The 16,515-nt window shown below is 43.3% G+C and overlaps 2 protein-coding genes across 3 annotated transcripts in view; one reads left to right on the top strand and one right to left on the bottom strand.

Moving 5' to 3' along the window:
* The window catches only part of LOC107217394 (telomerase Cajal body protein 1), a 38,517-nt gene that overhangs the window by 21,070 nt on the left and 932 nt on the right, over positions 1-16,515 (bottom strand). The window lies entirely within an intron of this gene.
* Positions 1-16,515, top strand: part of LOC107217397 (integrin alpha-PS2) — a 47,034-nt gene that overhangs the window by 18,656 nt on the left and 11,863 nt on the right. For both annotated transcript variants that reach the window (XM_015654910.2, XM_015654911.2), the window contains exons 4-5: positions 9,182-9,302; positions 15,890-15,951. In XM_015654910.2, the coding sequence (XP_015510396.2) occupies positions 9,182-9,302; positions 15,890-15,951 (183 nt within the window). The remainder of the gene's footprint in view (positions 1-9,181; positions 9,303-15,889; positions 15,952-16,515) is intronic.

A 16,515-nucleotide genomic window follows, 5' to 3' on the forward strand; every position in this document is an offset into this window, starting at 1 on the left:
TCGCGCTACCGTTTCGTTAAAGAGATTACTTTTTACTCTTCTCCGCGCAATCGTACTACGCGAGTGCGGACGACAGTAACGGAGGGAGAAGCATCCGCGTGTGAAAACAAAAATGTTGCATGCGTGAGCCACGGCAGAGTGTAGGATATAACGATGATACCCCCGCGCTACGTGGTCTGGAGCTTCTGTTCATGCACCAACTAGGAAGAAAAATAAATGATCAGTAATCTAAATAACCATCAGGCCTCGGTTACAGACGATGCCGTGTCTGCCGGTAGGTACCGACTATAATTTGTCTCGGCTCCAACCGCTATTTCACTCCCTGTCCAGGTTTAGTTCACCGGTTCTTTAACGGTCCGCTGGCTTGCGAGACGTTTCTATTTCACGGTTTACGAATCTATTTCTCTCAAATATTCTTCACCCAATTGTGCTTTTATCATAAAGAATTTTGATCATCGAAATATACGCGATTTCTTTGAGAGTCCTGCAGCTGTCTGTTATCCAATTTTCTGAAAGCTTGAACGGGATTTACGCGATCGAGTGTGTGTTTTATGACCGTATGATGAAATTCTAAATCCCGCTGAACCCTGGTCAGTATAAGCTCTCGCTTCTTGGCGGATTTCTATTTCTAGATTCGAAAACAACCGGTGCTTCGCTTTCCGTCACGGTCGAAACGGTGGCTTGGCTCAGGGCGTTCATGCACTGCTTGCGATTTCACGTTTCGCACAACTACCGGAATCCCGAGGCTTTTGTTTTCGGAAAAATATTGTACCAGAACCTGCGTTCAAAATTGAGTTTCAATTTCTGCATTACCTCATTTTTCGCAGATCTTATCGTTACGGACCTGACTACGCAAAACGTGAAAGAGTCCTCTAACTCTGCGCTGGTCTTTCGCACGGCTGGCTGGACCAGCGGCAAATCTGAACCGTATCTTGTTCTGGGTATTCCCGCAATATCGCAATGCGGAATCCACGCAAGGATGGACACGCGTAACCGTGATGAGCCGCCTAATACTTCTCATTAGCGTCCTGCCTCGGTACCAATCCACCGCGAAGATCTTTTAGCCTTCGGCTCGTGTTCCACCGACAGACTTAGCGGTCCCTCTGATGTGAACAGCACCGCCCTTATCCGTTCGTCGGCACGTGCACATGTGCAACAACGTGATGATCCCTTCGCGGTTCAACATTTACATTATACCTACAACTCCCGTCACGCGCGTAAAAAAACAGTTCCACAGCACCACAGTCCGCAAGCGGCGAACTTTCATCAATCACGAGACGTTTCCTGGATCAATTCCTCGCGTAAGAAAGCGCCTTTCACTTCGTTAAATATTGGAACCGTTTCACGCCGTTTCAGTATCAAGATTCGATAAAGATTAATGCATCGGGAAGAAGCTGCAGCCTGCTCAACGCAGGGTAAAAATTTTGTCACACGTGGTGGAAATAACCTTCTTGATATCGCGGAGGACGTGTTACAACGCGGATGAGAGACTGGTTGCGCGGCTAGACGATGAAAATAAATCGTCAGCACTCGATAAATTACCACACAAAAAAAAAAAGACATGGACATACGCATGACGTTATATGGTTGAGTGTCGATTTCTATCTTCTTTCCAAGCGACGTTAAGTGGTTTCAATTTTGATGGTTTGGAACGAGCGTCGTCAACGTCTGTGATCCTCGAAATGTATGTTTGAAGTTTTCGGGTGTAATAACATTGGTTCGGGATCAGTCGAGAGTCGTTTTTTAAGCGGTTTTTGATTCAACGAATGTTTTCGTATAACTTTGTGTAATTCATAGATAATTATGTGACGGAAACTACGACGTAGGAATTATAGCCTCACAAACTTTTACACGCATGAGATATTAACCCGTTTACTTTGAAACGGAAATATTGACTCGGAATGCCTTTATTTAGGTAAAGAAACACTTTTTCGACGATATTGAGATATTCTGAAGGTGTTTCAGAAATGGATTTTGTTGTCTTCTCCAAAATTTCCGCTTTTCTCGCAATATGACAATAATGTATAATAAATAAATAAATAGCGGCAATCGATTCGTCAGAAAAACTTACCCCTGTTTCGCGTACTTGACAATTATTTTTTACCATAATTAAAATCGTATAAAAAACGAAAATCACCGTTGACATTCGCGCGATGCGCACACCACCTTGTTCGCACTATTTCCAGTCTCTCTCGACTCGCTGGTGATTTTCCGTGTAAGACCCGTTGACAGGTTTACCAGTATAACATTCCCCGGTTAATGTTAGAATTATCTACTTAGATCAGAATGTGCCGAGGCATTCTTCTCCGTGTGTATAAGGCGCAATCTTCCCAAGCAATTCAGATCTCCGTGTCCCGCGTGTGCGATGTGTGCAATTAAAAAATGCAAAACTCACACTCGCACCGCGGATATATTACAGCCTGCTACCGTATCAATTGCAATCGCACTGTAGCCGTGTTTTATTAACGATGAAAAATATGCGCGTATAATATAATATAATTGAGTGATTAATTTCGCTTCACGTTTCGAGCTCCACGAAATTGTAGAAACAAGAAAGGAAAAAAATAAATTGAAGAAAAAAAAAAAAAAAAACCAACTGATCGATCGGTAAGTTTTTCAACGAATCGTCGTGGCGGACGCGCGATGTGAAACGAACGTGAAAGAAGCTATTCGCATCACGTGTCGAAGAGTCATTGCCGTCAGGATGCGTTAAGCCTTCTAAATATTAAGTATACGTAGATGTATACTCGTTGCTTCTGCAAGGTTGTCTCAAAAATTTATTTCATATCAGGCACGCCGAGTTCTGAGACTTTTTATTATTTTTACGTTTTTTTTTTTTTTCTTTTCATTTCAATTACACCGGTCAACACAAATTTTCAGTCTGGTTTATTATTTTACTTGCTACTTTTTTATTACTACTTCCATTATCCGCTCATTTCCATTTAATCCTCCGCCGCAGTGCCACGGTGTAATAATATCGCACTCGTAATTTATCAATTTATCAATCCAAGCTCTGCTCGGAGTGCTTTTTCATCGCCTTTGATAAGCCGGCCACTCTTCTCGCGCCTTCGAAACCCTCGAGCAGCGCAGCTGCAGCGTGCTGCTTACAGTCTTTCTACGTACGAGTTCTTGCTCGCCGTACGCTAACCCGACTGTCACCACTGGCGAGGGTTAATTCACAATCACTCTATTTCTTATGCGGTAACGCATGTAAGAGGAACAGGACAACGCGGAGAGCAGAGAAGAATTTTGGACTTTCGAGAAGACGGGAGCATTTTTTCTTTTTTTTTTCTTATTTTTTTTTTTTTTTTAATTTGTTATACCCGATCCACGGATCTTCTTGAGCACCAAGACTGAATTATCGGTGCGGTGTAAAAAAAATTGAGAGAGAATCTACCTTGACGCGCTATCGGATGAATCTTTGTTCGGCGGAGTTTGTTACAAGGGGATAAAGTACGAAAGAGGAAATCGGGAATCGATTCCAAGGATGGTCGAAAGCGCGGAGACAATCGCTGCATGGTCGCAGGCAGAGCTCTCTGGACGATCTTGAATACCGGCCCCCGGTACAAAAACGGTCGTCCTCTCCTCCTCTTCGCTCGAATAAGAAGAAGCGTTCAAAGGGCGAACAATCGTCGGGAGGATACATGTATAACCAAGGATCGCGGAGCGGGCAGCCTGAAGTTTGCAGGCGATAAAATTGTTCGCGGCAAAGCTTATACCTGCCTCGGGACCAGGGAGATACCAACATCCGTGAGGGTGAAGAGGGACGTACGCCGGGATTATCGCGCGGCAAAAACGCATCGATTAAAGAACGCGGTGAAAAATAGAAGGATACAATCGGCGCCGGCGTTGCGACCCCGGCGACCCTCTCTGAGAGCAGAGTCTTGTAACCCGGAACCCTTCCCTTCCCCTTTTATCTTCCCTCTCCTTGTATCTTCCCGCCAAAGATTACGCCCAATAATTCGCACCGCTGAGCGTCTACGCGTATTGCTTGAAACATACAATGGGAGTCTGCGGTTTGGCGAAAAACGTTGTCGAATCGGCGAATCGGCCGCTCGTGTATGTTTGTATATTTCAGCGGGCAGCTAATTTGGCGTCCCGAGACAATGGGCATTCCCTCCGCGTGTTTTGTCCTCGCTGGACAAATTGCGACGCCCGCTAAACGGTCGGTTTTTCTCCCCCGATCGGCGTCGGTGCTCCTTCATTGCGGTACCGGAGACTGCGGAATCGTCGTGACGAGGAACAATTTGCGGTTCGGTAAGAGGTGGTTGCTGGTTGCAGTGGTTCACGAGCAATGTACCTACTTGCGAAACGTCGTAATTGCGGCAAAAATCGGAAAAAGAGGAAATAGAGGGCGCCGTTTTGCGAAAGAGTTTTTGATACCCCGACATCGCGAAGAATAACTACGGTATAAATAATGCCTGACTCAGAGTCCGCCGTTCTCGGCGCGACGAAGCCGAGTGACTCAACCGCGAACGACTCAACTTTGAAACTTGGACTAATACGAAAATTACCACGGATGCGTTTTACTTTCGACTTTCGGCAATTGGCACGGCGACAGGTGTAACACAATATCGCCGATGGTGAGGCGGAAAATTTTGGAAATTAGATAAAAAGAACCTTCGAGAGGTTAGATCGGTTACACCGATGAACACGAGTTTTCAGTTTGGGTTTCTAGATGTCAAATTTTGATTTCTTCCACGTAACTGATAAGTCGAAGAATAGTTTTATCAGGTAAAATTTGCTTTTTTAGAAACCAAAACGATATTTCGGATTTCAAGAAAAATGACCTATTTTCTCAAACATTTATTGTAAATAACAACTAAACAAACTTCAGTTCTGCAGTCAAATTAGTTTTATTCAAAACTAATAATTAATAACAAACTATAAAAGTAAAAGAATCGATAATACAAATTATAAGTAATAAATAAAGATTTCGGTTATTACTCGATGTATAGAATCGAAGTTTATTTATTTCAATAGAAACTCGGAATTTCTCTCCTTTTTTCTCCTCCTGATTTGTGTTATCGGCCGAGGGTCGCGCTGCCCCTGATTTCGTGAAGCTAAAAGCGGAATTCCCGTGTGACAGGTGAGTCAGGAATTCCCATCGACCGGAAGTCAGGCACAAGGATCATTCGTTTTTTACACTCGCAGCGACGTCGAGCTGCTCGAGCACGTGACGAATGTATTATTAATTTCATGCCGCGGAGAAGCAAGAGGAAATAAAAAAGGAAAAGAAACCGACGCTTACCTACACGTGAGATATTGCTAAACTGGGAGAAGATCATTCGCCAGTGTAATAACGGTAATTACAAGCCGAGGTTAATTTCCGAGCCGTGCGCGGGGCGTTAAATTATCTCGGCTATTGTTACGCAACGATTATTTGCGAAATGGAACAATAACGCGAACTCCTCTTCCGTAAAAGGGCACCTGGTAAGTCAGCAAAGTCGGTATAACTGAGCCGCATGAGACTCGTTTTACGATCGGTCATTACCAGCCCATTTTCAGGCGAGAGAGGAAAAGAGAGAGGGAGAAAAAGAGAGACGGGGTTAAAAACGCGTCAAGGGACTCCGGAGTCCCGAGAGACGAACATTTTTCGCGTCGAAGTTAGTTTCTTTCCCCGTGGAAGAGGTGTCAGGACCTCTCGAATCGATCGTCCTGCAGCCGCGGCTACGGCCAACCTTCGTATGTGTTTTATAACGAAACGGGTCGAAATAGCCCCGTCGGTGTAATAAAGGTACGCTCCACCCACACCCACGGCCAACTCTGTTGATTTTCAAACATCGAACCCTGCTACCTAGTAGTCAAGACGCCTAAGCTCATGGGTGCAGTCGACACCGATGACCTCATTCACGGACCGAAATAACTTTCGCTTCCTTTTGGTACATCGCGCTTCATCTCAGTGGTTCCTCTCGTCGGGTCACCGTTGTTTATTCATTTTATTCTCTCGAACCGAGTGGCGTAAAATCCGAAATAAGAAGAAGAATAAGAAGAAGGATAGACGGAAAGAAATCATAAAAATCGGAAAACAAAATATCAAACAAACCTGATAATAACCGATACTAAAATTGGTATGAGATCTTTTTTTTTCTTCTTCTTCTTCCTTCGACAGATTATCCGAAATTCTTCTTCGCATAGCCGTCAATAAATAACGAGGCTTATTTGTTGGTTCTGGCTCTGGTTTGGACGGACTGAAATTCTCCTTTTTGTCTTACCGCATCCCTTCTCTCTATTCGGCTTATTTTAGCCCGCAAAATAATGCCCAGCTTCGAGAAACAATCTTTCCTCAAGGCGTTCAGAGTTGTGAAACTATCAAAGCACGAAAGTTCTTGAAGTTATTTCATATTACATCGATCAGATATATTTGGATGATCATATTATTACAATCATCATCGCCGTAATTGAAACCGGATCGCACCGTGTGAGTTTGATTTTCCGTTTTTTCTTTCGCACAATCCTCTCTCATTTCTACTCGCTTTTTTTTTTTTTTTTTGAAGAAAATCCAGCTGCTTTATCCAGACTAAAGTTGAGCGAGCAGGTTCTACGCGTAGCGCAGCAGATAAGTATTTGACGCAAGTACGAGGACTTTGCGTGTAACGTGATACCAGGCACTCGGAGTTCTTTGGTTTATTAATTAATCAGTGCCGACCGAGAAGAGAAGCACCACGCGACTAGAACGACAAACGGACCATAACGACCCGCATAGAACAACGGAGATAATAACGACGTTAATACAACGAGGATGATAGTAATAATAATAAGAGCATCGAAAACTCATTTAACAGCATACGGCACGGTATAACAGAGATGATTCATTGCGGTAGGAGTTCGACTGGCAGAGCCGCACCCGTTTCTGGTACTTGGGAGCTTAGACGAGCGCGATGGATAAATTGCGGTTCTTCTTTGTCCTTCTTTAAATCCTCGTCAGACTTTTCTCTCTCAGCTTTCTTCGTCTCGTTTTTGCTCTCCCTCTCGCTTCGGGGTTGGACCGCGTCGCCGGAATAAATTGTAACGAGGCTCTCCGGGTCCGTCGTCGTTTGAGCCAATTTATCTGATTGTCTGCAGAATTAGACGCGCGACCTCACGGAACGGGGACTTGGGAGTCCCTGTCTATAAAGCCGCAGCTGCGTACGACTCTCGTTATTCAAATATCGGGGCCGGGTCGAGGTACCAAATTTGAAAAGTTCCGCGAGCTTCCGAAAACATTATCGCCGTTAGGAAAGGCGTCGGAAGCGTAAAACGCCGTTGCGTTTCCAGAACTCTTTCATTGTCAGTCCGACTGCGACGTCCAGTGTCCAGCATCGAGTAATCGTATCTCACTGTGTGGGTTGAAAAGCTGAGCTACATGATTTCGTGGCAGGAGCAGCCGGACGGACAAGACGGACGCGTTATCGATAGATAAGAGACTTCTGCCCGGGATGCGGGTCTCTGTGTAATGGTGCACAAAGACTAATTGCACGCGTGGAGTGAAAGTGGCTTCGACGCAACGACGACGACGTGATTTCGGAGTGCGATAAAGTCGGAGGACAATCGGGTAACGTTCGACGATATTTGGCTCCTTGCACGTTGTACGTTGCACGAAGTTTAACTCGCGTCATCTCGACTTTTTAAGCTATTTTTATCTACGGAGCAAAGTTCTCACTCCCGGCCGAACGTTTTATCGCATGAAAATAAAACATTTTACAGCTCGACCTTTCCATCATCATCATCATCATCATCATCGCCATCGTCATCGTTTATAGAGACTCTTATAAGCCGTGATCAATTTCCAGCGACAGAGTTTTTCAGGACTTGCAAACTTCTCGGAAATTCTGCGGTAGCACTGATTGTGAGGGTTCGAAGATCCTCTCGGGTTTTACGTTGCCATCCGTACGACGAAGAGGCTTGAAAACAGGACCCGGTTAAGTAGGAAAAAAAAAAAAAAGATTAGAATCGTCCTCGAGTTGTTCAAGTCTCAAGATTTTCGGGCAAACATACGGTGTCGTTCGTATTTATAACTGGCAACAACAAGTAGCGGCACATGCTGAGCTTTCGTTCAACTTCGAGTGTGTCGTAAGCCTCGGTAGAGATAAAAAAAAAAAAAAGAAAAAAAAAATAAACTACCAGCTCGGCTTGCGTAGGTCGTAATTTCGGCTCTTCAAATTTAATATCGTCTGACCCGGAGGAGAAGGAAGAAAAGGTACGAAAATCGAAACTCTTGAGCCGTCGTATTACAGATCGTAACGACGCGGTTGGGACTGCTCGGTAATAGTCACCTATGCATGAGAATTCTTCTTTAATACGGAGCTTCGAGGAGGTTTCAGATCCGGTCAGGCTACACTGATTCGGATAATGCGATAACCCCGGTTTCGGGGTCCCGTCCAGCCGATCGTTTGAAGAAACCAAGCGTTATTACAATACGTGTGGACATCGCGTACCCGCGCACATTCAAATATATATATACATTTACACACGGTCGACTACGTCAACGTTAATAACGCATGTTCTAAATGCGGCAGTGATATATCCTGTGATGTGTTTGGCTCGGATCGACGCTAGGCTTCGACTGTGTATGTTGTAAAAGTTATCGCACAGTGTCGCGGCAGCCTTGCCGGTCCTCGTATAAACTCGTTTCAATGTAATGTAATTGAACCCGAAAAGCCTGGCTCTCTCATCTTTTCGGAGTCACGGTCAAACCGGAGGCTCGACTTTGAACACGATTTTGTTGCTCTTCTTTTTCATATTTTTTCTTTTACCGCACGGTGAAAATCGGTATAAGCCTGCGGTTGATATTTTTTTCTGCCGATCGAATCACTGTGAATCACACAGGTCTGCAACAAAATATTTTATAATATTATGTTTTCGAGTGTGTTGAATTAAAAAATCACTTCCATTTACCTCCGTCACGTGTACAATATTTTTGCAGAATACAAGGCGTTTGCATAAAGAAAAAGCATAACGATAAAGAAAACACCACCATCTCATTACGATGAACTAAACGGTATTTCTTATAAAATTAGACAAACAATTTCTTTACGAAATGTACTCAACATTTCGTGTTCATTTTTGAGTATTTTCCCCGGTTTCAGTGAGTAAAAATGTATCAGAAACGGTATGAAATGTTATTAGTATACCGAAACGCTGATAAATTTATTACTGTTTCTTAATAGTTAATAATAGATTTGTTTGATTTATTTTTTAGGCCTGTGCACCGAGGTACTTATGGTTCACCAGTTCCTTCGCGGCACGAGAACCGGTCGGCACTTGCTACATTACCAGCCACAGTTTTAGCGGTTCGAAAGAATTCTCACCCTGCAGAACGAGTGAGTATCAAGTTAAATTGCCAATAATTTCAGGTGAATTACAGTATTCACAGCAGCTTCTTTTCGCACGAGAAAGGTAAATAGGAAGAAACAAAAGAAGAAAAGAACAGAATGAGAATATTGCTTCTGATATAATTACATGTGAAATCTTGGACGCTTTAATAACGACGTTTCGGTATTTAGGACATAATTTACATTCGGCAAGCACGATTTTTATTTGTTTGTTTTTCTTCGTTTTGTCAAACATCAATTTACCGCGGATCACAAACCGGGTTAGCGTACGGAGGGTGAAAAAATAGGTCACAATCGTAATAGAAGAGGTGTTACAAAGTCTTTTACGCAAAACCAAACCTAACGAAAAAAAACTCCCATTTATTTTGTTTTTTCATGGGAATTTAGTTTTTAGGAATTAATATATAAGTTGGGGGTACGAGTTTGCAACCAGTTTGAGGGTTTCCACGTTTCAAGATAAGGAAACGTCCGGTGCAGTCGCTAAACCGACGGTTAGATTATTATGGTTCCGGCGCGTCGAGAACCGCAGGACGAAATATTCCGTGCCTGTTTTAGCCGAGGTAAAATAAAGCTTATTATATACAAGGTACCCGGAGCAACTATATCGTCGCTGACAGACAAACTAGAAACATTTTCTGTCTGGATATACTCACCCTGACCTTGCCGGGTAAATATGTCTGTTAGCTACCGGTGCAGCAGCCCAACATGATGCACGGTGCGCCTAAACAATCTTTTTTTCTTTCTCTCTTTCTCTATTTACTTCTTCATTTCTTTTTCTTACCACTCCGTTTATCGTCCCTGAGAAAACGCAGGGCAGAAGCTTTATATGAGGTTTTTTCTAACGCAAGGCGTGTATTTAAAATGTGGAAGGGAAGGAGGAAAATTGAAATACGCTGTACACGGTACCGTGGGTTTCAAGTCGATGAAATTTGGAGGGGGAATTTCGGTGAACGAGAGATGTGTTGCACAAATTTTTGTTTAAACAATTTGTTAACAACTTTTCGGCATTATTTTTATTGAAAACGAATTATCGCTGACGTTCGCGATAGATTTCTTCCGAATTTTCATCTCATCGCGAAGCGTTCAATATTCTCACCGAGACTCACTTTCGGTCGGTAACATCCGTCCAACGATACTTCTCATAAGAGGCAAACGGTTCACGGGTCTCGACTCTGTTTCCCAAATTTCAAATTTCCGGATAAACGAGACATGTGGCATATTCGGCACCCTCGTTTGACGCACCCCGCAGCAAGATGCCGTAAACGTTAACCGTAACGAAATATTTCCTGCCATGCGACGGAACGGCGTCGCACTTTTCAAGGTACTCGAGAGCCCCGAGCCTCGCTGCGTAAGGAGTAACAGAGATGGAGGATATTTTTTCCCGCATGTTCGAGGGTACGGGCCACTTAAAATCGGGCTCCCCAACCGCCTGAGCGACGACGCTTTTTCCGCCCTCCGATCCCCCAGACAATTTGAGCCGTACAGTTTCCTATCTGCACGCTCGCCGATAGAGAAGTCAAAACACTTCGATGACGAGGCTGGACCGCCGGCTTATCGGGACCCGGCACTCCGTTCCGGCTTTGATCGCGGCCCCGCAGCTGTCGGCAGCCCCGCGGAAGCCGTTCGGGCCCTTTCACCCTGCACGCAGGGCCCACGCGGACCCCCCAGGTCGCGGGACCGTCACGGGAAACTCGACCTCGTCCCGCCCCCTCACAATTTTCACCCTGCTTCAGAAAACACCGGAGTTAATACCGCCGACTGTTTCTAACAGTCTCGGGACTAGCTGCGGAAGGAGGATGTTTTCTTTGTTGGGAAGGGTCGGACGACGCACGGTACGTTGTCACTTCTCGAAATGGTCCAGATACCTCGTACGATATACGGAGCTTTTGATCGCGGTTTTAGGTACGGGGTTGAAATTTCGAAATTGGCAAATTCCGAATTTTTTTTTGTCGCGAAACGTGGAAGCGACCAAATATCAAAGTTTCGAATTAGCCGAAAGTGCGAGAATGAGAAAGTTTGAAAATCTGAAACATCGAAATTCCGAATGATCAAAGATGTTCAGTTCGGTGAATTTCTGGCTTGGTGAAATATTCACCAGTTTGATTTTTCTTTGGTTCGGATTTTCGATACGTTTACGTTCGGAATCCTGGCGATCCTGATTTTTTACGCCCACTCGTTGAGTAAACTACGCTGTCTGGGTATACTTTAATAATCGGAATTTTATTCTATCGAAACTTTATTTTTCGCAATATTTCTCCATTGAAACTTGAATTTTCGAAATCTTGCATTCCGGAACTTTGATCCGTCGGCTTTCCGACCAATCGAAACTTCGTTGCTCCGTAAAAATTTGATTCCTTCGCTTCATATTTCCCTATATCAAATAATTCGAAATTAGACGCTTTCGGAACTTTCCAATTTCGAAACTTAAACTCGGCCCCCGAGAGTTTACGTATAACGCAACGATGCCAGGATCGAGGAACAATGGGGAGATGAAGATGCTGCAGCACTAAGAATATCTCGATCCCTTCAGCGTCGCTGCGTGCGGTCGAACGGACGATTATACGCGCCGGTTCAATGCGTGTGTCTTATTGATAGGCATTGGCGTCTTTCTTCGAGCGTATCCGGCTCGATCGCTATCGATAGAGAGAATCGGAAATCGGAGAATACCCATCGCATCGAGTCTCTGTATCGGCACACCGTCGATGCGGAGATTTTTCGCGCAAGTTCCAACCATCGAGGTCCGGAAGAAGGATTTTTTCAATTTTTTCTTCGATCAAGCTGCAGAGTCGTGCAATTTTTTTTTCACCCTTTGACTACGGTTCGCAAACCGTGTTTCCGGTCTTTGGTTTTATCCCTTCGGTATCCGGTAAAGCTAGACTTGCGCGGTCGTAGAATTCAACGTTATGCCACGTGTGCAGTGATTTACGCCCGTGTTATATATGAATTTAAAAAAGTAACGCCACTTCTGTCCTTTCATAGCCCGTACAAGTTTCCGAGTTATTTACATACAGGCACCGTAGGTATCGGTTTCCGCTAATTCGTCGCGAAAAATTAATATCGCGTTGATCTCGAGGCACGAATCAAAATCACGGCTTTGGTTCGAACATATCGCTAGAGAAAAATATCCGCCGAGTGATCTGACCAGAGCCATTTTTAGAGAGTTATTCGTCGTTACGATTACTAAATTTCTACGAATAAACCGAATGAGTGTGAAAACGGTGAAAGCGGAAGAAAAATTCATATCGCGTTGAGGATATTTCAAATATAATATTGTATTTCTAATTTGTACAGAAAATACAAGAAAAAAAGATTGAACAGGAGTTTCGAAGAAAGTAAAAAAAGATATCGTAAACTCTTTTTGATTTATCTAGTCTCTTAAGTCTTGTTTAAAACTAATGCTGTTCACTTCCTAACCTAAACATTCAGTTTTATATTCATCGTATTTTATTTCTTCATAAAAATTGTTGTAAAAAAAAATCTGTAAATATGCATATCTTGCGTAAAAATAAATCTCCGTGTACCGTGTAAAGAAAAAAAGAAAACCTAAATACCTGAAGAAATATCGTTATTAATTTAAGGGAGAAATTGAAAGTTACATTTCGCAGGCCCGTGTAATTAATACGAGAGCTTGCGGTCGGATCGACAGCTCTCGCTTTACAGTTGACAGCGTTAATTACGGAGTCGCATTCAGAGACACTTGATCTCGCTTAAAAATTACGATTGAAACGGCTCAACCCAGAGCTTTCGCGCGAGTGTAAGACCGCGCAAGCTCCTGTACTTTAATTACAATTCATCAGTGTTGGTTACCAATTCACAGCTCGTCCCGCACTCCCGTTAACTTGTACCGCTTACGCAACGTTTTCGCAACTCTACGTCTCGAGTGATTAATATTATTGACGCATGTACTTATATATTATACAATAACACGCGTGCATCTCGATCCTGAAAATTTTATTCGCGTTTCACGCAGTCAACTTTACTTAACGCGTCGTCTCCGCGAACCTCTGCGTATAATTATCAGAGAGTTCATTCATTCCGCTTTCTTATTCTCTGTACGCAAATATAGCGAATCGCGAAGCAAACGCGCGTTGAGTGAATAATTCGCATTCCCTCGGGATCACGCGCTTCTTCCGCGATTGATATATCTCTCAAACGAGCCGTAATGCAAGGTGCATGCCGCGGCAGTAATTCACCCCCTGCTAATCTCTGGTCAACGTCAAGTTGCAACTTCCGAGTTGCACGGCAAGTTCCATCTCACTCTTTGATCTGACTTCGACCGCGTTTTACGAGCGAGGCTGCTGCAGACGCGGGGTTTAACAAATTTATCCCGAGGGAACGGAATCGTCCCGGTTCCAGAATCGGAATCGCCTTACTGTCGTCCCGTTAATTCAAGAATAGCTCTTTCTCTCACCGAGAAATTCTATCCCCGGCGCAACGAGATACATTTTTATAAATAACACTGTACCGTTTAATCGCTGCTCCACGGATATAAAGGGGATAAAACGATTTATATAAATTGCGCGTTCAAACTTCTCCCTCGGAATCAAAGTGTGTATCCGTTCCGGAGACTCAAAGACTTAAAGACAGAAATAAAAGCAGGGAAATTGAATCGACGAGAGGTTTTCAATATCTGTTTTAAATACGACAAAACCATCAGCCGACCAAACGTTTCAACGCATACAAATATGCCATCCAAGATCGTTTCTATCGTTGTATAGTATAGATTTTAAACATTGGACGATCCGTAAACCAGCTATACATATACAGACATACACTGATCAATTATTCACTCAGGGAAAACGGGATTGATCGGAGCGAAGAAAGATCAATGCACGCGTTGGAACGCATACTAATTGCTAAAAATAAACGTCAATCGTTTCTTGTACCGTATAATAGACACGACGCGTCAATGGCGAAGCATTAGAGTATAAACACGACTTTTAATACATTTGTAATAATTAAGCGAGCTCCGCGCTGCACTCTGATTGATATTATTGCACCGTAGGCAGAGAGAGTCGGCATTGAGTTGCGAGTGCTCGTTCGTCTTTACGTCTGTCTGCACGGTCATCCGTTAGCGGCTGTGTAAAATATATTTTATCTCGTGTATAATGCATATTATGCACGCTCGGAAAGGCCAGTCTTACCGGATACGCTATCGCGTTTATAACACATATGAGGGTTCCTAATACGTGGATGCATTTACGTACGTGTACGCTTACACACTGTAAGCTGCTCAGGCGTCCGTGACACGATCGGAGCTTCTGTTATACGCGCTTGTACGTTACAATTTTTACTTTGATTTATTTACAACGCGTACCATTGCCGGATTTTTCAAACTTCGATTCTCGCCTCTTTAATTGCGTTTTCATAATGTACATATATGTCCAGGTACATATAATGTTATCCCAATATGTATATAAATTTTTATGTTAATAAATTATAACGTCTCTTCGTGAAAAATTCTTGTATAATTCAGTTTTTCGGCTTTCTGACTGGGTGTAACGCCTTAATGATTTGAATTTTCGGGGAGGATAAAAATCGAGGATCAAATTTGTCTGGCCTAATGTTGTGTAATTCGAGTATTTCGGACCACGCTTCGAGGGGTTATTAATTTTGTTTTCAAACCGTAGCGCGCACTTCGGAAGACGAGAACTATTTATAATATAGATCCTAGATAAAAGTAGGTATATATATAAACATATATGTAAAGAACTGGAGGTAGATGTTAGGGCACGTTTCGTACATTGGATTTAGTATGTGAGGTATGATAGGTATATGTAATAATATACCCCGTATACCGCAAGTAAATATACACCTACCTAATTACGGTAATTAATCATTTGGGTAATTATTTTTTCACCTTATCGTATGTTCTGCATTAATCCGCTGAAACGCTTAAATAACTCACGTTGCATGTCAGGATATTAGTTACGACACCCTACAGGTGTAATATTCTCGGGCACGTTCGACCCTTGTATTATTAATGGTAATTAATAATTAACGGCAATTAATCGCGAATCGTGAAGTGAAATCTAAAGGAATCGCGATCCTCGTTAACGTACTGTTATAAATATCTACAATATAAATATAACTTGTGCGTCGACTGAAGAAGGAAATAAATTCACGACTTCCGTTCGAGCAGCTAAGTCCGTACTGACAATGAGTAATTGCAAAATTTGAGGTTTCTCGGGATGGAAAACCACTTCCTGTTTGCAACGTCGGTAGAAAAACCAGTTAGACCATCGTCTCGAATCCCTTCGACTTTACGTTCTATAATCAAGGAAGAAACATTCAGCAGGAAAAAACTTACACGTTGTGTAATTTTTTTTCAAGAATAATAAGAGAAAGCGATTAATTAATTCAATGAATGTGAATTTCGACGAACTGGCAGCGTGTAATATTATAACGTAATAAAAATCATTCATAAATGGGAAATTTTTCTCATTGTCAGATAAGGACATCGCCTGCACAGGCGGTATTGCGTGGGAGTGAAATACCGACTCTGGCATTCAGTGCGCGCGTGTCTTAATTCGGTTAATGGAATAATATGCAATAATTATCCGTTTCCGTTACAGGACTCACGGGCTACCACAGGCAGGGATCTTGTCAAGCTGGATTGGGCGCCGCCCTCTCAAAGGTAAGGATACGACGTGAAGCGACACGCTCGACGATCGCCTCATAGATCGGGGATCGGTAAAATCGATCGAGTTAAATACGCGACGAAGCGGGGTTAGAGCGGCTAGACACGCCGCTTGATCAATCAGGGAATGCCTTGTTAACCGATAAGACGGTCGCTACGAGTTTAGAACGTCAAGTTTGACAGGGGACAATTAATTGGTCGGTTAAACGCATCAATTTATCACTCTCCTCGGCTTTGACCGAGGGACTTTCCTGCACTCTTTCTCGATCGCGAACATTGACGAAACGGTTTTGTTTTTCTTCCATTTTTGGGGGAAAAAAAAAAAGTGGCAAACGGAATTCCAATTCCTTTGCGCGTGTAGGATGCAGGTCCGTGAAATTCAGCGCTAAATCTGTTCGGCTTTGAAAACGATCTAGAAGGACTCGATGGTTAATCGAGGATTGCTGCAACCGCATGATACGGAGTAAAAAATGAGAAACGAGTGAAACGATCAGACATGGTAGGTACTGCAGTGTATATGCTAAGAATCAACTTTTTCATTCGCTTCTCTTACATAAGCGC

The sequence above is a fragment of the Neodiprion lecontei genome, chromosome 4, assembly GCF_021901455.1.
Source record: "Neodiprion lecontei isolate iyNeoLeco1 chromosome 4, iyNeoLeco1.1, whole genome shotgun sequence".
NCBI classification, from domain to species: domain Eukaryota; kingdom Metazoa; phylum Arthropoda; class Insecta; order Hymenoptera; family Diprionidae; genus Neodiprion; species Neodiprion lecontei.